This window comes from Pelodiscus sinensis, chromosome 5, assembly GCF_052426305.1.
Source record: "Pelodiscus sinensis isolate ZL-2025 chromosome 5, ASM5242630v1, whole genome shotgun sequence".
Classification (NCBI taxonomy): domain Eukaryota; kingdom Metazoa; phylum Chordata; order Testudines; family Trionychidae; genus Pelodiscus; species Pelodiscus sinensis.
In genome coordinates, this window is record NC_143056.1 from 132608905 (window position 1) to 132633669 (window position 24765).

Sequence of the window (24765 nt, forward strand, 5' to 3'; positions counted from 1 at the left end):
ATGAGTGAAGGATGTTCTGACTGAAATCATGTTTTTTTTTCATAGTACATGGACACAAACCAGAGGACAAATTCTGCAACAATTCTCTTTGCTTCAGCCATAGAAATCACACAGGTCATAATGAAACCACCCCAGAAACCAAGATATATTTATATACGCTCCCATGTGAAACAGGCGCCTCCTTCAATTTTTCTGCAGTAATACTAAAGCCTGACCTCATTTGGAGCCTGTAGGACTTTGAATAATAATGTAATAAGAATAACATAAGAATGAGCAATAATATTATGTGGTCCAGAAAAATGTCATTGCCATTGGCTGGGAATTAAATTCACCTGTTTCCACTGTCCATCACTCAACTTGCACCGGGATGAACAGATTCAGGAATTGGTTAGGAGTTTGTTCATGGCTTTCCTCAGAGCGTCCTTCACCTCCCTGTTCCTCAGGCTGTAGATGAGGGGGTTCAACATGGGGATCACCAGCGTGTAGAACACTGGGGCTACCTTGTCTGTGTCCATGGAATAGCTGGAATTGGGTCGGAAATATATAAAAAGGCCTGTGCCATATAATATGACCACTGCAGTCAAGTGGAAACTGCATGTAGAGAAGGCTTTGCGTCGGCCTTCGGCAGTGCGGATCCGCAGGATGGCCGAGCAGATATAGATATAAGAGAGAATTGTTACAGCGCTATTCAGATTAATGAAGCATGTAAGGGCAAACAGCACAATCTCATTGATGTGGGTGTCAGAGCAGGAGAGAGCCAATAGTGGAGGAATATCACAGAAGAAATGATTGATGATATTGGAGCTGCAGAAAGACAGCTGAAATGTCAGACACGTGTGTATCATTGCATCCACCAATCCCAGAACACACACCCCACCCAGCAGCTGGTTGCAGCGCTGCTTGGACATGGTGACCGTATAGAGCAGCGGGTTACAGATGGCTACATAACGGTCATAGGCCATCACAGCCAGCAAGAAACACTCACTATCTGCACAAAGAAGAAACAAATACATTTGCACAGCACAGGCACTGTGAGAAATACTTTTCCTCTTGGCTAAGAAATTCTGCAGCATTTTAGGGGCAATTGTCGAGGATAAGCAGAGATCACAGAAAGACAAATTGCGGAGGAAAAAGTACATGGGGGTGTAGAGTCGGGGGTCTGTCGTGATTAAGAAGATCATCCCCCCGTTGCACACCAGGGTGATAACATAAATCAGTAGGAACAACACAAACAGGGGAACCTGCAGCTCCGGACGATCTGTCAGTCCTGTGAGAATGAACTCAGTCACCACCGAGTGATTTCCCTCTGCCATCTCCTCTGAGCTGAGATCAGGCAGCTGCAATGTAGTGAAGAGGGTTGGGGATATTATCCCTTCTCTGTAACAAATTAAGAGAAAAAAATGGAGATCAGTTTGTTAATGGACACCAGTTCAGTATCAAGGAAGAACTTGGTCCACAGAATGAGATGCTCACAGCTGTCTATGTTTGGTGTCCCATACAATACACACACTGTACACATAAAAGGACACGCAGGTTAATCGTGCCCCACAGACAAACACTCTTCACTAATCTGAGCAGCGAACAGCGACTTGTGACTTGGTGAGAGTCAGCCCGAAAACCATTTTGGACTGAAAAGAACAGCTCGGGAAGGGGTGAGAATAAATGAGTTTCACTCTCTCTCACCTCCTTCGGCCAGGAGAGGTCTTTAGCTCGTTATGCCAGGTCGGGATAAAACTTGCTTGCTGTGTCTATGAAGCTTTCCTTTTGCATCAGAAATGGCTTTTCCGTTGATGTATATGAAAACCCTGAGAGATACTGGAAACCACCCGCCTTAGTGGCTATGTAATTGCTTAACTTGTTCTTTCTTTAACTCAAGGGGTAGCATCTGGATTGACATTTTGAGTGTTAGAGATCATGAATGAAATCATGGGATTTGAGTGTGATGGTGAGACAGGACAGCAGCACCTACCTGCTGAGAAGAAGGAAATGTGGTGAGGTTTCCACATCGACAGAAAGTGCCAATTTGGAGCGTTCCAGTTTTATACTGAGATCTGTGATCTCTGGGACATGGTCTCTGAAGTACGTGGGAACAACTGAGCTCAGACAGGCCCCGCACCTAATTAATGAGTTCAGTGAACCAAAGTCACCCTTGGTGCCACTCACACCCTGGGGATTAATTTGCTGCATTGTTTCCTCCTGTGCTATTAAATGGTGCACTTTCTATCTATTGCAGATTAATCACTGTGATAGTCTATGTCTTTCTCTGGCTATGACACTCCACGAAATAGGCCAGACTCGTTATGCTTGATGGAGACCACAGGATGTGACCATAGTTATCTGGGCATTTCTCTGTAAAGCTGGAAATGACCCTTCTGAAAGGGCCTCTTCCCATTCCATGTATCCGGAGGCAGCATTTTCCAAAGCATTCACTAATTCAGTAAACCTATAAGCTCATATGAAAATGTGGGTGTTAAATTCTTTCTGCCTCTGTTTGCCTATCTCTGAATGGGAGTAACACTACTCATGTGCCTTTTAGTCGGGTTTATACATGTTTGTAAATCTTGACATGGTAGAACACCTGAAGGGGAAGATTGGCTAAGGCAGCCTTGGAGAGGAGCCAGCCAATCAGAAGAGGGCTTATTGATCCAACCTGCAGGGAGAAGGCTTAGTGGAGCAGCCAATCAGGGCCAGGCTGGCCCATATAAGAGGGGCTGCTGAGCAGGAGGCTCCCTGGAATGCTGCCTGGATTGGTTGACAGGAGAGAAACACCACAGCCAAAGCAGGGGTGGGTGGGGAGAGGGGAGCAAAAGGGAGCTACAACCTGACTGACTGACAGACTGACACCCTGATACAGGGAGAAAGAAGGAGCTGAATCTATGGGGAAGTGGCTGAAGGAATCAGGGACATGTTGGAACAGGGGCAATAGGCAGCTGCCCATTAGAGGGTCCTTCAGTTCCAACCCATAGAAGGCAGGTTCAGATCTTTCCACCTTTACACCCCACTTGCAAATGTGGAGGGAGGCTGGTATCCAGACTGAGTTTTGCTCCTGAGGTCAGGGACAGAACCTTGGGCTGCAGTTGTGCCCTGAGGCAAGTGGCAGAACTAAGAACGCATGGTGCTGGCACTCCAGGCTGGCAGCTCTCCTGCCCAAGCCGGCCACTTTCCTGTGCCTAGTGCGGAGATCATGGACGAGGTCCACGATGTCCGCACTAGCCGTGGTGGGTGCCCGCCTCTTGTGGTCCCGGGCAAGCTCCCGGGAGCCGCCAGCCTGGTCCCGGGAAGAGGGGGAGGGCTGGGGGGCATTGGGTGGGTGGCTCGATCCGTGCCAGGTGCAGGGTCTGCTGGCTGGGTGCTGGCAGGCTTGCACCTGGCATGGGCACCGTAGCCAGCCCCGTGCCCCTTTAAGGGGTCCGGGGCCGGGAGGGGGGCAGTAGAGTTTCCCTGGTGTTGGCCAGAGTGGCCACCAGGGAAACCTGGGAAGGGCTATCCTCCCACTAGTTCGAATTAAGGGGCTACACACCCCTGAATTCAAACTAGCTAGTTTGAACTAGGCTTAATCCTCGTGGAATGAGGATTACCTAGTTCGAACTAAGCGCTCCGTTAGTTCGAATTAAATTCAAACTAGTGGAGCGCTAGTGTAGCGCCTATGAAAGTTAGTTCGAACTAACGTCCGTTAGTTTGAACTAACTTTGTATTGTAGACATACCCTTAGTTTTGTTGTTCCCTTGCCAGTCTATGGTACATACCAGCAGAGCTCAGAGTAAGAACGTAGAGCAAACCTGCCAAGGAGGTGTAAATATTACTGTCTGGTGTAATTGACATATGAAAAATTCACCCTTTCTGAGCTATATTGTGTTGTGTTCAGTGCAGACTGTCACAGAGGTGCGCACACACCATAGTCCCGCTTACAAATTATGCTCCTCTTTCTTTGTAGTTCCCTTAAGAGGAAGTGACAGATGTTGGGAGGGAAATCATGTTTTTCTTCATAGTGCATGGACACTAAGCGGGGGACAATATCTGCAACAACTCCTTTTACCTCAGCCACAGAAATGACACAAATCCTAAGAAACCACTCCAGGATCAAAGATATATTGAGATACTCTCCCATGTGAAACAGGTGCCTCCTTTAGTTTTGCTGGAGTAACACTAAAGCCTGATCTCAGTTGGAGCCTATAGAATTTCTTTGAATAATAATGTAATAAGAACAGTATAATAATGAACAATAATATTACGAGGGGTCTGGAAAATGTCATTGAAATGGGCTGGGAACTGAATTCTCCTCTTTCCAGCTCTGAGACGAACAGATTCAGCGATCTTCCCCTGTGTGGCTCTGGCCGCCCCACCATAAGGCCATTTCAGGAGTTACAACCATTTATGAAAGGCACATGAGTAGGGTTACTCGCATTCTGAGATGGGCAAGCAGAGGCGAAGAGAATGTAAGAACCATATTTTCATAAGAGTCCACAGACTCACTGAATTAGTGAATGCTTTGGACACGTGGCATGAGAAGATGCCACTTCATAACCTTTCAGAAGGCTCATTTCCAGCTTTACAGAGAAATGCCCAGTTCAAAACTGAGAGCAGAATTCCGTGGTAGTAACATTAGTTGTAAAATATAAGATTGTACCCTGTAAGGTTCTGAGTTGTTCCGAGGTCACAAAAGCAGGGCCAAAGCAGTTACTTAGAAACAAAAGGCAAATTGAGCCTTCGGCCAGGACTCAATCAAGTTTCATTGCCTGGGGAAAAGACCATTCTTGGATAGGAAGAATGTTGTGAGCGAGAAATGTACGTGTTGACAAACAAACCTCTGGGGTTTTCTGTCCACTCAGAATATGTCTCAAGAACCCCAAGCTGGAGATGATTCTTGTAAAAATGAAATGACCATGAGAAGCAAAGGCACAGACCTTAAAGCTACTGTCCCTCCTTTTCTCTTGTCTCACATCAAATACAATTTGTAGTAAAGTGAAAGTAGCCTTTGACTGGAGGGTTCTGGCTGAAAGGCTTCCAGCCAGTAACACCATATCAGTAGGTGGTGAGAGAAATCTTTGCTTTGAATTCCTTTAGCTCCTTAATTTAGGTATTAGTTACATGTTATCTTGTATTCCCTTTTAACCAATTCTCCGCCTTGTTATTTGTAATCACTTAAATATTTCTATAGTCAGCAAATGTGTTTTATTGTTTAATCGATGCCGGTGGATTTTTGTATTGAAACATTTTGGGAACCTCTACTTGAGATGAGGGTTTGCACAGGCCATTTTCTATTAATAAAAAGTCAAACTTTACATGAGCTGCTGTTGTCCGGGAGGCTGCTGGACAGTACCAGACACACATTCCATTCAGCATTGCTGGGCCCCGTGACCTAGAGGTTCGTGCTCTGTGCTGTTGGGTTGAAAAGCAGCAGGGGATTCTCTCATTCACGAAGCTGCCAGAGGCAGAGCCCAGAGATTTAGGTTTTCAGCCTCCTTCTTTACCCTCTTCTATCAGGGCTTTAGTCTGGCAGTCAGCCAGTACGTAGCTCCCATTCCCTCCCGACTTCACCCACCCCTGTGACCACAGGCAACATTCCAAGGGGGGCGTTCTGTTCAACGCCCTTTCTTATATCGGACAGCCTGGCCTTGATTGGCTGCTCCACTAAATCCTTCTTACTACAGAACGGCCCAATAAGCCCTTTTCTGATTGGCTGGGTCCTTTACAAGGTTGCCTTAACCAATCTTCACCTCATTGGCACAGGCGCCCCACCACAAAGCCATGTTGGACTTTACAACCATTTACTAACCCTATTGAAAGGCATGTGAGTAGGGTCACTCTCAGTTGCAGATGGCCAAACTGAGGCAGAATTTAAGACCCTAATTTTTCCACGAGTATTCAGCCTCACTGAACTGGTGAATGCTTTGGAAAAAGCTGCTTCCAAATGCATGGCATGGGAAGAGGCCACAACAAACCCTTTCAGAAGGGTCTTTTCCAGCTTTACAGGGAGATGCCAAATAAACAATGGAGAGCGGGTGTCTCCATCAAAGATTGAACCTATTGCGCATCTCCCATCTAACCTCCATGAATATATCTAGCTCTTTTTGGAAGCCTGTGAAAGCCCTAGACTCTACCACATCCCCTGGCAAGGAGTTCCACAGGTTGACTGTTTGCTGGGTAAAGAAAAACTTCCATTTTTTGTTTTGAACCTGCTGCCTATTCATTTCATTTGGTGACCCCTAGTTCTAATACTGTGAGAGAAGGTTATAAAATATCATAGTGATTTGTCTACAATATTGCAAAATTGCATCATTTAATAGCACAGAAGGAAAAAGTGCTGCAAATTAATCCCCAGGGCATGAGTGACACCAAGGGTGACTTGTTCACTGAGCTCATTAATTAGGTGTGGTGCCTCTCTCAGCAGTTATTCCTACTTCCTTCAGGGAGCATGTCCCATAGAACAGAGGTCCCCTGTAAGAATGGCTGCTGAGTCCATTGCATCACACTCCCTGGAATGATGCCTGGATTTAGGAGCACAACACCAAAGCAGGGTTAGGTAGCATGAAGGAGTGACAACCTGACTGACTGACTGACAGCCATGGCACAGGTCTACAGGAGGGGCTGTGGCTACATGGAAGTGGGTCAAGGAAACAGGGAAATGGTGGAAAAGGGGCAGTATGTAGCTGAATTCGATAGTGTCCCCTAATCTTAACCCAGGAGAGCAGGCAGGCCCATGTCCCCCTCCTTTGCACCCCAATTGCAAATGAGCAGGGTGGCTGGTAACCAGACTGCATCCTTACCCTGAGATCATGGACTCAATCTTGGGCTGCAGTTGGCCACTGAGACAAATTACGGGACTAATACCTCTTGGTCTGTCAGTAAAGAAGGGATATCAGAGAGGGTGCCCAGAAGAAGTCACTGTGGTCTGGGTCATAATGTGGGTTATAGTGCAATAGATCCAGGGCAGAAGTGACGGTGGCATGGCACGGTCTAAGGAGGGTGCGCTGGTGGAGAGAGAAATCCCAGAACAGTGCAGGGAGCTCAGCTTCAGGTCCATTACAGGTCATCCTCAATGTGGCATCTCTGAGCACCTTGCAAGCTTTGTTCTATTTGTTGTCCCAACTTCCATCAGAGAGAAACCAGACGTGGTGATTTCAGGTTGCACAGGAGGCCCATTGTTGAGCCTGGGACAAAGCCCTAAATTACAGATTTAGCGCTAGACACAGCTATAGCTCATAGGGAATGTTTCCTTGTTGTGGCAATACAAGAACAGTGGTGCACAACGTATGGGCGTAAGAGACTGGCACTACCACCCCTCATTTCATTTGGAACTAAAGGACACCAAATGAAATTAATGAGTAACGGGTTTAAAACTAATACAAGAAAGTTCTTCTTCACACAGCGCATACTCAACCTGTGGAACTCCTTGCCAAAGGAGGCTTTGAAGCCTAGGACTTTAACAGAGTTTAAAGAGAAGCTAGATAATTTCATGGAGTTTAGGTCCATAAAAGGGTATTAGCCAGGGGATAGAATTTGTGTCCCTGGCCTCTGTTTGTCAGAGGCTGGAGAAGGATGGCAGGAGACAAATCGCTTAATCATTGTCTTTGGTCCACCCTCTCTGGGGCACCTGGTGCTGGCCACTGTCAGCAGACAGGCTACTGGGCTAGATGGACCTTTGGTCTGACCCGATACGGCCATTCTTATGTTCTTATTCAATAGGACAATGCAACCTTGTTCAGATTCTCCATGTGTCTTTCGTAGTTTCCAGGACTCATGTCTGAAAAATTCCAGAGAACTTGGTGGATTATATCATTGATCTCAACTTATCGTCATATATGTTTTGTGATTATAGATCACATGTTATTTCTGTCCTACCTAGTTCTCTGGTCTGCTCTTAATTGGTTATTTTGGGTTTTTGTAAGTAATGATAGTTCTGCTAAATATGCGGGTATTCTTGGAAACCCCTATGCCATTGAAGGCTGCTTTCTCCAGATGAAAGGGCCCAAATAGATGTGCATTGACTTTGTTGTCTCAGTGAAAGGCCCCAGGCGGGTGTAGGCTAGTTTGGCTTTAGCTCAACATACAAGATGCGGCCTATAAGTCCCAACCTGCCAATATAAGCCTACTGAAACTTATTATAATATAGTTATAATCAAAACCATAAGGAAATAATACATTTGTGTTTCTACAGCGAGAAAGCTGGTTAGCCCTATAAGTAACACATCCCCCCACCTTTGATGGGGTGAACTATAAAGTAAACCCCATCTCTCTGGTACGGATTTAATTGCTCGGATATTTGTAAGGATGGTTTCAATGCCATTTTCCCCCAGTTGAAGTAGAGGAGGAATATCATACAGAAGATATTCTTGTTGTATGTCTCAGATGTGCCCTATATATATATATATATAGATACACACACACACACACACACACACACACACACACACACACACACACACACACACACACACACACACACACACACACACACACACACTATTTGCTACCTGTCCTTGTCTTTGCATATACCTGTTAGATTTATATTCTAAAATCATGAGAATATTCTCAATAATCCCTGATGCGTATCTATCTTCATAAACTTCCACATCAGGAACTTTGAAAGATTCATTACCTTCCTTTGTTAATTGGGGGAATAGCTTGTTTTGGTGTATCCATATCGTTAGAAATTTCTACCAAGTGGGTCTTTTCATGAGATAACCATGACTTTAAATGTAATCCTAGAGAAATGCAGGAAATTGTGTGGTTCCCTATCAAAGTTCAGATATTCTAGAGAAATACAGAATTTTCAATTTGTGACAGGTACCTATTTTGATATCTCTTTTGATTGGTTACCATACAAAATTGGCCATAGGTTACCGTAGGTAACCAGTCTTCCACTTGGTCAGCTTCACTATGCATGAGGATGATGATTACTGATTCCGTAACTTATCTTTCTGGAGTCCACATAGAACAGTGTTTGTATCAAATACAGATGTACTTAACCTCTATTTTCCGCTCTGCAATAACTTGGGGTTTTCCTTTGTCCTGTAAGTCTGAACACAGCTTATTTCCTTAGATCAGGGTGGCCAACCTAAACCTGAGAAGGATCCAGAATGTATCAACGCACACTGCAAAATAGCAACAGTTCTATGTCAACAGCCCTGATCATCTCCCCACTACCACTCAGTACATCCTGCCCACTGGCAGCCCCACTGCTCAGTGCCTCCTTCTCCTTTTCCTCCTGCCCACTGGGATCAGCTCTGTCTCAGTGGGAAACACTGGAGGGGGAGGCATATATGTAGCCGGCTCAGTGGAGAGGGTGGGAAGTGGCAGGATCCTAGGGGGAAAGGGCCTAGGGCAGAGCTAGAGGTTGAAAAGTGAGCACCCTATGGCCCAGTGGAAAGTTGGCACCTGAAGCTCCAGCCTTGGATTTAGTACCTATGCAAGGAGCTGCATATCAACTTCTGAAGAGCCACATGTGGCTTTAGAGCCACAGGTTGGCCATCCCTGGCTTAGGTATTATAGGCCTCCAGACTTACAAAACTTTGCTGAAGCTAATGTCTTACAGGATACAAGCCTGTAGCTTACTTGTATGACTGCTGCATGTAATGCAGAATAAAATGTAGGAGTGAACATAATGAAGCTGGAATACAAAAGCAGTAAATATAACAAAGGCAAATGAGCCCATTGGCTACAATATATAATGTTGCCACACACATTTTCCCAGAACAATGATGATCAGCAGATTATGAACTTAATGAAGTGAAAGAGGGACTGATTCACCAATCTTTTACACAAAGGTTTTACAGAATTCTTCCTCTATTGTCGTGCAAAGGAAACATTACAGTTTGAAGTATTTAGTATAACTTCTTCAATACCCTCTTTGAAGATACACTGCAAATTACATGCACAGCTATGAGATCATCCCCTATTTTAGTTACACCTAAAAAGGCCCGTCATGCCAATACAGTCTCACATGTCAGGCTCTTTCACAAGACTTCTTCCCTTTAAGCCGATTAGCTGCTTCATTAATTAAAAAGAACAGCCACAAACAAATAGGATGCAGAAGAAATTTTGTTTGTATAATGAATGGAACAATGAAAGAGCCTGGGTTTGAAGTAACTATCTTTCTGTGCTGTGAGCATCAACAAATGCTGCAATATCTTATCAATTCATTAATGTTGGCTATAGAAACTAAAATCACCCAGCCAAGGAATTGTGAGGCTCCACTCCCTTAGCCCTTTGGTACCAAACTTTAGATAGAGCTTTGACATCAGTGGCTCCAGAACCCATTGAATGTGCCACGAAAGGGCTGAATTTCTTTCAGACAAATAGTTTATTGTCTATTGCAATGAAGTTTTGGTTATCTTTGATAGAATGTCTTCGAAATTCTCCTGACAGCTTTATCCCAAAACTGTGTGTGTGTGTGTGTGTGTGTGTGTGTGTGTGTGTGTGTGTGTGTGTGTGTGTAAAAACTTTTTAGGTACTGGATTCAAAGTAGCCAAACTAAGGAGGCAGAGGTGCACTCGCTCTTTCTAATTTATTGGCCAATAGTCAGGGTGTTCCCCTGTGAGGTGGCACTTCCAGCTTCAGTCCCTCAGTCTGTCCAATGCTGGGCTCAGATATGAACGTGGGTTTCGTGCCTTTCCAGAAAGAATCCCAAACACGGAGCAAAATGAAATGCCTTTCTGGGTTGCTCTCAATACAGTTATGGGCACGGCTTTATCTCTTTTGCACTCACAGTCCCTGGAGGCAAAAAATTCCCACACCTCTACCCTTGCCAGTCTATTGTACATTCCAACAGAGCTCAGAGCAAGAACGCACAACAAAGCTGCCAAGAAGGTGTGAATGTACTGTCTGATTTTATCTCTCAGTTTGATTCACTCAGAAAAAGTTCTGAGCTATTTTGTGTTGTGTTCAGTGCAGGCTGTCACAGACGTGTGCAGACACCGTGCTCTGTTACAACTTATGCACCTCCTTGTTTGCAGTTCCCTTACAATGAAGTGAAGGATGTTCTGATGGAAATCATGTTTTTCTTCTTCATAGTGCATGGACACAAACCTGGGAACAATATCTCCAACAACTCCCTTTGCTTCAGCCATAGAAATCACGCAGGTCATAATGAAACCACCCCAGCAACAAAGATATATTGATATGCTCTCCCATGTGAAACAGGTGCCTCCTTTAGTTTTGATGGAGTCATAAAGCCAATACTCAATTGGATCCTGCAGGATTTCTAGGAATAACAATGTAATAAGGGCAATGTAACAATGAGAAACAATACACCGGGGGTCTGGAAAATGTCATAGAATCATAGAATCATAGGACTGGAAGGGACCTCAAGAGGTCATCGAGTCCAGCCCCCCCCCCCCCCAAGGCAGGACCAAGCTCCGTCTACACCATCCCTGACAGATGTCTATCTAACCTGTTCTTAAATATCTCCAGAGAGGGAGATTCCACCACCTCCCTTGGCAATTTATTCCAATATTTGACCACCCTGACAGTTAGGAATTTTTTCCTAATGTCCAATCTAAACCTCCCCTGCTGCACTTTAAGCCCATTACTCCTTGTCCTGTCCTCAGAAACCAAGAGGAACAAATTTTCGCCTTCCTCCTTGTGACACCCTTTTAGATATTTGAAAACCGCTATCATGTCCCCCCTTAATCTTCTTTTTTCCAAATTAAACAAGCCCAGTTCATGAAGCCTGGCTTCATAGGTCATGTTCTCTAAACCTTTAATCATTCTTGTCGCTCTTCTCTGTACCCTTTCCAATTTCTCCACATCTTTCTTGAAATGTGGTGCCCAGAACTGGACACAGTACTCCAGCTGAGGCCTAACTAGTGCAGAGTAGAGCGGTACAATGACTTCACGAGTTTTGCTTACAACACTGGGAATTGAATTCACCTCTTTCCACTGCCCATCACTCAACCTACACTTAGATGAAAAGATTCGTGAATTGCTTAGGAGTTTATTCCTGGCTTTCCTCAGGGCGACCTTCACCTCCCCGTTCCTCAGGCTGTAGATGAGCGGGTTCAACATGGGGATCACCAAAGTGTAGAACAGAGAGGCTACTTTGTCAATGTCCGTGCAATAGCTGGAGTTAGGTTGGAAATAGATGAAAAAGAGGGTGCTATATAATATGACCACTGTAGTCAAGTGGAAAGCGCAGGTGGAGAAGGCTTTGTGCCGGCCCTCAAAGTATGCCAGATAGCTCCACTCATTGTGCCTGATGGAGACAACAGGTTGTGACCCCAGACATCTGCTCTATATTGTTAATTGGGCATTTCCCTGTAAAGCTAGAAATGACCCTTCTGAAACTGTTTGTACTGGCCTCTTCTGATGCCTTGCATTTGGAAGCAGCATTTTCCAAAGCATTCACCAATTCAGTGAGTTTGTGGACGCATACGAAATTATGGGTCTCAAATTCTTCCTGCCTCAGTTTCCCCATCTCTGACTGGGAGTAACCCTATTGACATGGCCTTGTGGTGCATCTGCCACACAGTGGGAGTTTGGTTAAGGCAACTTTGGAGAGAACTCAGGCAATCAGAAGAGGGCTTATTGATCCAACCTTAGAGAGAGGGCTAAGTGGAGCAGCCAATCAGGGCCAGCCTGTCCTATATAAAAAAGGCAGGTGAGCAGAAAGGCCCTTGGAATGTTGCCTGAGGTCACAGGGATGGGTGGAGTCGGAAGGGAACAGGAGCTACAGACTGACTGACTGTCAGACTAAATCTCTGATGCATGGCAAAGAAGGGGTTGGAGAAATGCCTGAAGGAAACAGAGAGATGATGGAAAAGGAGCAGTCAGTTGCTACTCTGGGTTGTGACTGAGGGACCCTATAGACATCCTGCACCAAATCACAGCTGCCTAGGGATGTTATTAAATCTTTATCATTGGAGATATCTAAGTCCACGTAAGACATACACCTGTGAGGGATGCTCTAGATAGTGCTTGGTCCTTCCATGAATGCAAGGGACTGGACTTAGGGATGACGTCTCAAAATCCCTCCCACTTCTGCGGTTCTGTGACTGGCTAGTTCTCACTTCAGCTGAAGGCCAAAATCCTTTCAAACTCACCCATTTACCCATGACTTGGTTGTACCTTTGTTTTCCTTTCCTTCATCCACAAGGAGTTCAAAAGGACGGAAACAGAACCAGGTTAGAACCCTGAAATCAGCCTCAGCGTCAAACCTTTTCCCGTTTGCTCATCATGCCCATGTTACCCTCGGAGCTGCTGCCTGAGGGAGCTGAGGGTAAATTTGGCTCTGATGGCTTCCAGCATTGCTCCCCGTAGCATCTTTGATCCTAGGACAACAGTTGTACAGAGAACATGTAATTAATGTCGATGCCCCGTCTTTCTGGTGGATTTTGAGCACAGAGGACGAAAGACCCTGGTGGTGTGGAATGCTGTATCCCCCGCCGGGTCATTTCAATATTACAGGATAATGAGATGAATAGAGTCTACTTTATTGTTTGGCCACCTTCACCAGAGGAAGGCCAATCCTTTCAACAGAGTTAATTTGGAGTCTGTTGCAAACTAGCTTGGAATCAGACTGTCCCACATCTTACCCACTGTACCATGTATCAGAACCTTGTACATGAGATTTGGCTTCTGTTCTTATCAATGCTCCTCCCCAGTTGAGGAATTTTGGGCACATCCCTTAAACTCCTTTGACCTGAGTTCGATAGAATTGGAACACTGAATTCTATGAACTGAGCAGGTAGCTGTAAAGTGTTGCGAAAGCTGCAGATTATCAATACTGTGTGTGCCACTTGATTGCTTCACACTTTCAGTTCTGCACACATTGGATAATCTTTTCCCCACAGTTGCTTTCCCTCTTCAGCTGCAAATAATGCACAACTAAATCTTGGGCTCATCCTTTGGCAGGTTCATGAACAATAGAATCCCCTGCTCCTTTTCCACCTGACAACACAGAACACAAACTTCTAATTCACAGGGCCTAGTGATGCTGAATGGAATGCGTGTCCGGTACTGTCCAGCATCCTCCTGGACGACACCAGCTCCTACCAATTCTGTCCTTTTATTAACAGAAAATAGCCTGTGCAAATCCTCTTCTCAAGTAGAGGTTTCCAACCTGTTTCAATACAAAAATACACAGGCCTGGGTTAAATAATAAAACGCATTTCCTGACTCTTGAGAGCTATTTTTTTTCTAGAGATTTTAAGAGATTGCAAACAATGAAGCGGAGAATTAATTAAAAAGAAATAAAAAGTAAAATGCAACTAATACATAACTTAGAAAACTAAAGGAATTGAAACAAAAATTTCTCTCACCACCTACAGCTGCAATGTTACCGTCTGGATGCCTTTCACCAAGAACTCTCCAGTCCAAAAGTTCTTCCACTTTATGCAGAGTGTTTTTGATGTTGTGAGCAAAGAGAAAGAGAGGGATAGTACATTTCAGGTATTTGCCTTTGCTTCTTCTGGTTATTTCTCTTTTGCAAGAATCATCTCCAGCATGGGGTTTTTGAGACAAATTCTGAATGAACAGAAAACTCTGGCGGTTTGTCTGTCAAAATGTAGATTTCTCACTCATACCCTTCCGCCTTCCCAAGAATGATCTCTTCACCAGTCAATGAAACTTGATTGATCATACTGAGGGGAACAACTCAGTACCTTATAGAGTAGAATCTTATATTTTACATATATTGTTCCAACCCACATTTAACTACGACAACGATGGTCAGCGGATTATGGGTTTTATGTAGAGAAAGAGGGGTTGTGTCATCACTCTCTGAGAACAAGGATTTACACGTGTTCCTCTATTGTCATGAGAAGGAAAGACTGCGTAGAACGTAGAGCATTTGCTTAGAACTTTGTAATTTGTGTCTTAGTTCCTAGCTCCAGCAAAGACAGTTTATGTTACCATGAATCAGAAGGAACACATCAGATCAATGGGGCAGCAATGGCCCATCGACATCTATACCCAGCGCCCGCAGAGGATGTATTGCAAGGCTGGTGAACAGTGATACTGGCAGGTGATCTAAGTTACATTGGTTCAGTTCCATAACTCTCCCATTGACACAACACAGTGATCACAGGGTATGGGCACTGCTGCACGTCAAACTAAGCTACATCAACTTGCGATACCATAACTTGAATTAATGCACAGCGTGAGCATTGACCATCCCCTAGGAAGACCCAGGACACTACTGAGCTAGTCACCAGAGCACTCCCAGCAGTGTGGGAGACCCACTTTCAAGTTGCTTCAGCACAGCAGATAGAGGGAAATTGACCCTTGTCTCTCACATCCCACGATTGCTCTAGTCACTGAATAGAAGCCGGTAAGAATTCCTGCAGCATCACCCCACCTCTTTCACTCCTATCCAGTTTGCCAGGCTAGCCGCTCCTTGTCTTTGCATTTACATTGAAGCAGAAGGAAGCAGGAAAAATATTTGGGTCAGGTTGAGATGTTGATGTTTTCTAAGCAGCTGTGAACTAAAAAAAAATCAATTATGGACACAGCTTTATCTATTTGGCACACTCAGTTTCTGGAGTGAAAAAATTCCTACACCTCTACCCTTGCCAGTCTATGGTACATTCCAGCAGAGCTCAGAGTAAGAACGTAGAGCAAACCTGCTAAGACGGTGTGAATGTTACTATCTGGTTTTATCTCTGGGTGTAATTGACAGATGAAAAATTCACCCTTTCTGAGCTATTTTGTGTTGTGTTCAGAGCAGGCTGTCACAGAGGTGCGCACACACCGTGGTCCTTCTTACAAATTATGGTCCTCTTTCTTTGTAGTTCCCTTAAGAGGAAGTGACAGATGTTGGGAGGGAAATCATGTTTTTCTTCATAGTGCGTGGACACGAAGCAGAGGACAATATCTGCAACAACGCCCTTTACTTCAGCCACAGAAATGACACAAATCCTAAGAAACCACCCCAGGAACAAAGATATATTGAGATACTCTCCCATGTGAAACAGGTGCCTCCTTTAGTTTTGCTGGAGTAACACTAAAGCCTGATCTTAGTTGGAGCCTGTAGGATTTCTTTGAAGAATAATGTAATAAGAACAATATAACAATGAACAATAATACTATGAGGGATCTGTAAAAAGTCTTTGCAATAGGATGGGAATTGAATTCTCCTCTTTCCACTGCCAGTCACCCAACCAACACTGAGATGAACAGATTCAGAAATTGGTTAGGAGTTTATTCATGGTTTTCCTCAGGGTGACCTTTACCTCCTTATTCCTCAGGCTGTATATGAAAGGGTTCAACATGGGGATCACCATCATGTAGAACACTGAGGTTATTTTTCCCATGTCTGCAGAATAGGTGGACATAGGTCGTAAATATATAAAAAGGCCTGTGCCATATAAAATGACCACGGCCGTTAAGTGGCAAGCACAGGTGGAGAAGGTTTTGTGCCGGCCCTTGGCAGAGTGGATGTGCAGAACAGTGGAGAAGATACAGACATAGGAAAGGAGGATGGTCATAAAGCTGTTCAGATTAATGAAGCATGCAAGAGCAAACAGCACAATATCAATGAGGCTGTAGTCAGAGCAGGAAAGCGCCAGCAGTGGGGCAACATCACAGAAGTAATGGTTGATGACATTGGAGCGGCAGAATGACAGCTGAAACGTCAGACATGTCTGAATCATTGCATCCACCAATCCCACAATACACGCTCCAGCCACCAGCTGGCCACAATGCTGCTTGGACATGATGACCGTATAGAGCAGCGGGTTACAGATGGCCACATAACGGTCATACGCCATTACAGTCAGCAAGAGACACTCAACATCTGATAGTAAGATAGAGAAATATGTTTGCACAGCACAGTCAGTGTAAGAAATAGTTTTCCTTTTGGCTAAGAAATCCAGGATCATTTTAGGGGCTATTGTTGAAGAACAGCAGATATCACAGAAAAACAAAATCACGATGAAAAAGTACATGGGAGTGTGGAGTCGGGGGTCTGTCGAGAGTAACCAGATCATCCCCCCATTCCCCACCAGGGTGGTAACATAAATGAGTAGGAACAACAGTAACAGGGGGACCTGCAGCTGGGGATGATCTGTCAGTCCTGAGAGGATGAATTCTGTCACCACCGAGTGATTTCCCTCTCCCATCTCCTCTGTGTAGGCATCAGGCAGCAGACGGGCAGGTGGATGGTTCAGGGAAATAGCCCTTCTCTGTAACTAATTAAGGGAAGAAAACTGGGGATCAGTTTCTTAACGGACACCAGTTCAAGATCAAGTAAGAGCTTTGTCCACAGAGCCAGATGTTCACAGCTGGTTGTGTCAGGTGTCTCCTGCAATGCACACAATGTGCACATACAAGGACATGTAGATGAATTGTGCCTCACAGACAAACCCTCCTCTTCATTAATCTGAGCAGCAAACAGCGTCTCATGACTTGGTTTTGAGAGAATCAGGCAGAAAGTCATCTGAGGCTGAAGTGACAATTGCTCAGCTCAGGATGGGGTGAGGGTAAATGAGTTTCACGCTCTCTCCCCTTTGGGCACAGGGAGCTCTGTAGCTCAGCATGTCAGCTTGGAGAAAGACGTGGTTGCTGTGCTCAAGAAGCTTTTTGTTTTTCATCTGAAATGGCATTTCCATTGGTGTGTTCGAAAACCCTGAGAGATACTGGAAACCACCCGCCTGAGTGACTACGTAATTGCCTAAGCTGTTGTGTCTGTACCTCTGAGTGTAGGGTCTGGGCTGCAGCTTTCAGTGCTATAGATCATGAAGGAGGAACCTTGTGGTCACCATGGTGACTGTGGGCGTGTGACGATGATGCAGGACAACTGCACTTACCTGCTGAGAAGAGGGAGATGGGGTGGGGTTTCCCCATAGACAGAAAGTGCCTATTTTGAGGATTTGAGAAGTTTTATACTGAGATCTGATCCATGGGACATGCTCCCTGAAGTAAGTGGGAATAATTGTGCTGAGAGAGGCACCGTACCTAATTAATGAGCTCAGTGAACAAGTCACCCTTGGTGTCACTCATGCCCTGGGGATTAATTTCGTGCACTCTTGCCTTGTGTGCTCTTAAATGATGCAATTTCACAATTCTGGACATAAATCACTATCATATTTTATAACCTTCTCTCGCAGTATTAGAACTAGTGGTCACCACATGAAATGAATAGGCAGCAGGTTCACAATAAAAAAGGAAGTTTTTCTTCACTCAGCAAACAGTCAACCTTTGGACTCGTATGAAAATGTGGTTTGTACATCCTCCTTGCCTGTGTTTGCCCATCTTGAAATGGGAGTAACCCTACTCATGTGTCTTCCATTAGGGTTCATAAATGGTTGTAAGTCCTGCCATGGTCTTGTGGTGGGGCGCTGGAGCCACGCAGGGGAAGATTGGTTGAGTCAGCCTTGGAGAAATCCCAAGCAAATAGAAGAAGTTCCATATAAGAAGCGCTGCTCTGTCCATTCCAGCCCACTCCCTGGAATGATACCTGGATTTAGAAGCACAACAGCGAAAGTGGGGTGGGTGGGATCAGGGGAGGGAAAGGGAGCTACCGACGGATTGACTGACAGACTGTAGCCCTGGCACAGGGCTAAAGAAGGGTCTGTGACTATTTGCAAGTAGCTGAGGGAAACAGGCAGATGGTGGACACCAGGGAAAAGGTAGTAGAATTTGATAGCGTCCCTTAATCTCAACCTAGGGTGTCAGGCAGGTCAGTGTCCCCCTCCTTTGCACCCCACTTGCAAATGAGGAGACTGGCCGGTATCTAGACTGCATCACACCCCTGAGGTCAGGGAATGAACCTTGGGCTGCAGTTGGCCACTGAGGCAAGTCACAGGACTAATACCTGTCGGTCTGTCAGTGAAGCAGAGATCTCACAGGAGGGACATGGTGCCCAGAAGAGGTTGCTGCGGTGTGGGGCATAATGTGGGTTATGGTGCAATGGGTCCAGGGCACAGGTAACAGGTATGAGGCGTCGTCTGAGGAGGTGGAGAGTGAAATCCCAGAATGGTGCCAGGGAGCTCAGCCTCAGGTCCATTACAGGCCATCCTCAATGGAGCATCTCTGGACACCTACCGTGCAAGCTTTATTCTATTTGTTGTCCCAACTTCCATCACACAGAGACCTATGAAGTGGGTCTCTTTATGAGCTAACAATGACTTTAACATTAATCCTAGAGAAATACAGGGAATTGTTTGGGTCCCACTCAAAGTTCGGATACTTTGAAGAAATACAGAAATTTGTATTTGTGAGAGGACCCTCCAAGGTATACATATTGGTATTGACTTTCATACCTCTTGATTGGTTACCACCCAAAATAGGCCATAGGTTACCACTGGTAACCAGATTATTTCCCTTAGTCAGCCTCACCACAGATGAGGATGATGATTACTGATTCCGTAACTCATCTCCCTGGAATCCACATAGAACAGTGTTTGTATCAAACACAGATGTACTTAACCTCTATTTTCCATTCTTCAGTAACTTGGGGAGTTTCATTTTGCTGTAAGTCTGCACACAGCTTATTTGCTTAGATTTTATAGACCTACAGTACTTTGCTGAAGCTAAGGTCTTACAGGATACAACCCTGTAGGTTACTTGCATGACTGCTGCATCTAATGCAAAGCAGAATAAAATGTAGCAGTGAACATAATGAAGATGGAATACAAATGCAGTAAATATAACAAAGACAAACTAGCTCACTGGCTACAATATATAATGTTGCCATGCATGTTTTACCAGAACAATGATGATCAGGGAATTATGAGCTTTATGAAGAGAAAGGGGGACTATTTCACCACTCTTTTACACAAAGGTTTTACAGAATTCTATTGTCATGAGAAGGAAAGATTGACATTTGAAGTATTCAGTAGAACTTCTTGAATATTCTCTTTGAAGATGCGTTTCAGATTACATGCCCAGCCATGAGATCATCCCCCATTTTAGTTACACATAAAAAGACCCATCATGCCAATACAGTTTCACGTCAGGCTGTTTCAAAAGACTCCTTCCCATTTCATCCTGCTTCGTTAATTAAAAACAACAGCCACAAGCAAATAGGATGCAAAATAAATTTTGTATTTATAGTGAATGGAATAATGAGAGCCCTTAAGTTTGAAGTATCTATCTCCATTTGCTGTGAGCATTAACAAATACTGCAATATCTTATCCATTCATTAATGTTGGCTATAGAAGCTAAAATCACCCAGTCTGGGAGTTTTGAGGCTCTCTCTCTTAGCCCTTTGGTAGCAACCTATAAATAGGGCTTTGAAATTAATGGCTCCATAACTCAGTTTTCTCATGGTCAACATTCAGTGCAGCGAGCATTACACAAATTTGTCTAGAAAGGGCTGAATTTCTTTACAGACAAATAGTTTATTGTCCATTACAATGATGTATTGGTTAACTTTATCCTGTTCACAAACGTCTTAGAAATTCTCCTGACAGTTTTATCCAAAAACAATATGTTTGTGTGTATGGGGGGAGGGGGACATTTTAGGTACCAGATACAAAGCAGCCAAACTAAGGAGGCAAAGGTGCACTCGCCCTTCCTAATTTATTTGTGTTCCTCTGTGAGATGACGCATCCAGGTTTCATTTCCCTGTTTGTCCAACGCTGCACAGATGTTCACTTGGGTTCCCTGCCTTTCCAGAAAGAGTCCCAGCCACAGAGCAATGAGCTATTCCTGTCTGGGTCGCTCTCAGTCCCTCCTTTCAAAATTGTTCTACTGTGTAACACAACTGACAGACCCATTGGGACAGGGACAGGAAGTTGAGCAGCTCCCCCTCTAGGTGGGTGTCCCTGGTAACCAGTCAATACCATCATTCTCTGTGCCTGGCCCTGTGATTCTGCTAGGGGCTCTCAGGAGAGACTAAGTCCAGAGGCTCCAGCAGGAGAGACTAAGTCCAGAGCTGCACCACTGGCTTAATCGACACTGCTGCCAGAAATGAAGCTGGGTTTGTTTGGCACATCCGTGGAGGCAGATTACATCAATGGGTGTGCAATTGCCCATCAACGTCTTAACCCCAGCACTCGTAGACGATCAGTCCCAAGGCTGGTGAACAGTGATACTGGCAGGTAATTTAAGTTACATTGCGTCAATTCCATAGCTCTCTCATAAACAAACAGTGAGCACAAGGTGCGGGCACTGCTGCACATGAAACGAAGCTACATCAACTTGCGGTTCCATTACTTGAATCAACGTTCAGCGTGAGCATTGTCCGGCCCTAAGGAAGAGGCAGGACACAACATGTCTATTCACCAGGGCGCTCCCTAGCAGTGTGGAAAACCCACTTTCAAGTTGCTTCAGCACACCAGACAGGGGGATTGACCCGTGTCTCTCCCATGTGAGTGCTCTGATCACTGCACTGAAGTCAACCTGGGACACAGCAGCATCACTGCCTCTTCACCTCCCATCCTTTTTGCCAGGCTAGCCCTTCACTGGCTTTGCATTTACATTGGCGGAAAAGGAGGCAGGACAAGACATGTGCCACTTCTGTTCGTGCCAAACCCTTATTTCCTCCCCAAAGGACATTTTGGTCAAAGTTTTCAGTTTGTTAAATGTTTAGGGCATTTTCACATTTGGATCAGGTTGAGATGTTTTCTAAGGAGCTGTGAACGAAAAAAAATCAGTTATGGGCACAGCTTTGGCACTCTCAGTCTCTGGAGGCAAATAATTCCCACACCTCTACCCTTCAAAGTCTATCATACAATCCAACAGAGTTCAGTGCAAGAACGCAGAGCAAACTTACGAAGGAGGTGTGAATGTTTACTGTCCAGTTTTATCTCTCGGTTTAATTGACGTATCAGAAGTTCACCTTTTCTGAGCCATTTTCTGTTGTGTTCAGTGCAGATTGTCACAGAAGATGCACACACACTAGTTTATCTTACAAATTATTCTCCTCTTTGTTTGTAGTTAACATTCTTACGATGAAGTGAAGGATGTTCTGATGGAAATCATGTTTCTCTTCATAGTATATGGACACAAACTGGGGAGAAATTCTGCAACAACTCCTTTTGCTTTAGCCATAGAAATCACAGAGGTCATAATGAAACCACCCCAGAAGCCAAGATATATTGATATACTCTCCCATGTGAAACAGGTGCCTCCTTCAATTTTTCTGCAGTAATACTAAAGCCTGACCTCATTTGGAGCCTGTAGGAGTTGGAATAATTATATAGTAAGAACAACATAAGAATGAGCAATAATACTACAGGGTCTGGAAAAATGTCATTGCCATTGGCTGGGAATTGAATTCACCTGTTTCCACTGCCCATCACTCAACCTGCACTGGGATGAACAGATTCAGGAATTGGTTAGGAGTTTGTTCATGGCTTTTCTCAAGGCGTCCTTTACCTCCTTGTTCCTCAGGCTGTAGATGAGCGGGTTCAACATGGGGATCACCAGCGTGTAGAAAACTGAGGCTACCTTGTCCGTGTCCATGGAATAGCTGGAGTTAGGTCGGAAATATATAAAAAGGAGGGTGCCATATAATATGACCACTGCAGTCAAGTGGAAAGTGCAGGTGGAGAAGGCTTTGTGCCGGCCCTCGGCAGAGCGGATCCGCAGGATGGCGGAGAAGATATAGACATAGGAGAGGAGAATTGCTACAGCGCTATTCAGATTAATGAAGCAGGTAAAGGCAAATAGCACAATGTCATTGATGCGGGTGTCAGAGCAGGAGAGAGCCAATAGTTGAGGAATATCACAGAAGAAATGATTGATGATATTGGAGCTGCAGAAAGACAGCTGAAATGTCAGACACGTGTGTATCATTGCATCCACCAATCCCAGAACACACACCCCACCCAGCAGCTGGTTGCAGCACTGCTTGGACATGGTGACTGTATAGAGCAATGGGTTACAGATGGCCACATAACGGTCATAGGCCATCACAGCCAGCAAGAAACACTCAATATCGGCACAAAGAAGAAACAAATACATTTGCACAGCACAGGCACTGTGAGAAATACTTTTCCTCTTGGCTAAGAAATTATGCAGCATCTTAGGGGCAATTGTCGAGGAATAGCAGATATCACAGAAAGACAAATTACCAAGGAAAAAGTACATTGGGGTGTGGAGTCGGGGGTCTGTTGTGATTAACAAGATCATCCCCCCATTTCCCACCACAGTGATAACATAAATCAGTAGGAACAACACAAACAGGGGGATCTGCAGCTCTGGACGATCTGTCAGTCCTGAGAGAATGAACTCAGTCACCACCGAGTGATTTCCCTCTTCCATCTCCTCTGAGGTGAGGTCAGGCAGAGGTAGATGGGTTGGGGATATTATCCCTTCTCTGTAACAAATTAAGAGAAAAAATGGAGATAGTTTGTTAATGGACACCGGTTCAGTATTAAGGAAGAGCTCTGTTCACAGAGCGAGTTGCTCACAGCTGTTTAAGTTTGGTGTTCCATACAGTACACACACTGTACACATTAAAGGACACGCAGGTTAATTGTGCCCCACAGACAAACACTCTTCACTAATCTGAGCAGTCAACAGCGACTTGTGACTTTGTGGTGCGAGAATCTGCCGGAAAACCATTTTTGACAGAAGAGATAGCTTCTTAGCTCGGGAAGTGGTGAGAATAAATGCATTTCACTCTCTCTCACCTCCTTGGGCAAGGAGAGTTCTTTAGCTCCTCATGCCTGGTGCAGGTAAAACTTGCTTGCTGAGTCTATGAAGCTTTCGTTTTGCATCAGAAATGGCTTTTCCATTGGTGTATTTGAAAACCTTGAGAGATACTGGAAACTACCCGCCTCAGTGGCCACATAATTGCTTACCTTGTTCTTTCTTTAACTCAAGGGGTAGGATCTGGATTGACATTTTCAGTGTTAGAGATCATGAATGAAATCTTGGGATTTGAGTGTGATGTCGATACAGGACAGCAGCACCTACCTGCTGAGAAGCAAGAGATGTGGTGAGGTTTCCACAGCGACAGAAAGTGCCAATTTGGAGCGTTCCAGTTTTATACTGAGAGCTGTGATCTCTGGGACATGGTCTCTGAAGTAAGTGGGAATAACTGAGCTCAGAGAGGCCCCGCACCTAATTAATGAGCTCAGCGAACCAAAGTCACCCTTGGTGTCACTCACACCCTTAGGATTAATTTGCTGCATTCTTTCCTCCTGTGCTATTAAATGGTGCAATTTCTATCTATTGCAGACCAATCACTGTGATATTCTGTCCTTCTCTGGCTATGATACTCCACAAAATAGGCCGGACTCATTATGCTTCATGGAGACCACAGGATGTGACCAAAGACACTTGTTCTGTATAGTTATCTGGGCATTTCTCTGTAAAGCTGGAAATGACCTTTCTGAAAGAGTCCGTAGTGGCCTCTTCCCATTCCATGTATCCAGAGGCAGCTTTTCCAAAGCATTCACTAATTCAGTAAATCTATGGGCTCATATGAAAATGTGGGTGTTAAATTCTTTCTGCCTCTGTTTGCCCATCTCTGAATGGGAGTAACACTACTCATGTGCCTTTCAGTCGGGTTTATACATGTTTGTAAATCTTGACATGGTGGAGCACCTGAAGAGGAAGATTGGCTAAGGCAGCCTTGGAAAGAAGCCAGCCAATCAGAAGAGGGCTTATTGAGCCAAACTTCAGGGAGAAGGCTTAATGGAGCAGCCAATCAGAACCAGGCTGGCCCATATAAGGGCTGCTGAGCAGAAGGCTCCCTGGAACTCTTCCTGAATTGGTTGCCAGGAGAGAAACACCACAGCCAAAGCAGGGGTGGGTGTGGTGAGGGGAGCAAAAGGGAGCTACAGCCTGACTGACTGACAGACTGACACCCTGATACAGGGAGAAAGAAGGAGCTGAGTCTATGGGGAAGTGGGTGAAGGAATCAGGGACAT

General features: G+C 44.9%; 3 protein-coding genes across 3 annotated transcripts; all 3 read right to left on the reverse strand.

Annotated features, from left to right (window-relative positions):
• Window positions 1-377: 377 nt before the first annotated feature.
• LOC102443445 (olfactory receptor 5AR1-like) lies at window positions 378-1313 on the reverse strand. Its single transcript, XM_075926081.2, has one exon. It carries the CDS (start codon window positions 1311-1313, stop codon window positions 378-380), a length of 936 nt encoding a protein of 311 aa, XP_075782196.2.
• Window positions 1314-16118: 14805 nt separating this feature from the next.
• On the reverse strand, window positions 16119-16706 carry LOC142829336 (olfactory receptor 5AS1-like). Its single transcript, XM_075928825.2, has one exon. It carries the CDS (start codon window positions 16704-16706, stop codon window positions 16119-16121), a length of 588 nt encoding a protein of 195 aa, XP_075784940.2.
• A 5504-nt stretch (window positions 16707-22210) lies between these two features.
• Window positions 22211-23149, reverse strand: LOC102463933 (olfactory receptor 5AR1-like). Its single transcript, XM_006133537.4, has one exon. The coding sequence runs from the start codon at window positions 23147-23149 to the stop codon at window positions 22211-22213; it is 939 nt and encodes a 312-aa protein (XP_006133599.3).
• Between the last annotated feature and the right edge of the window lie 1616 nt (window positions 23150-24765).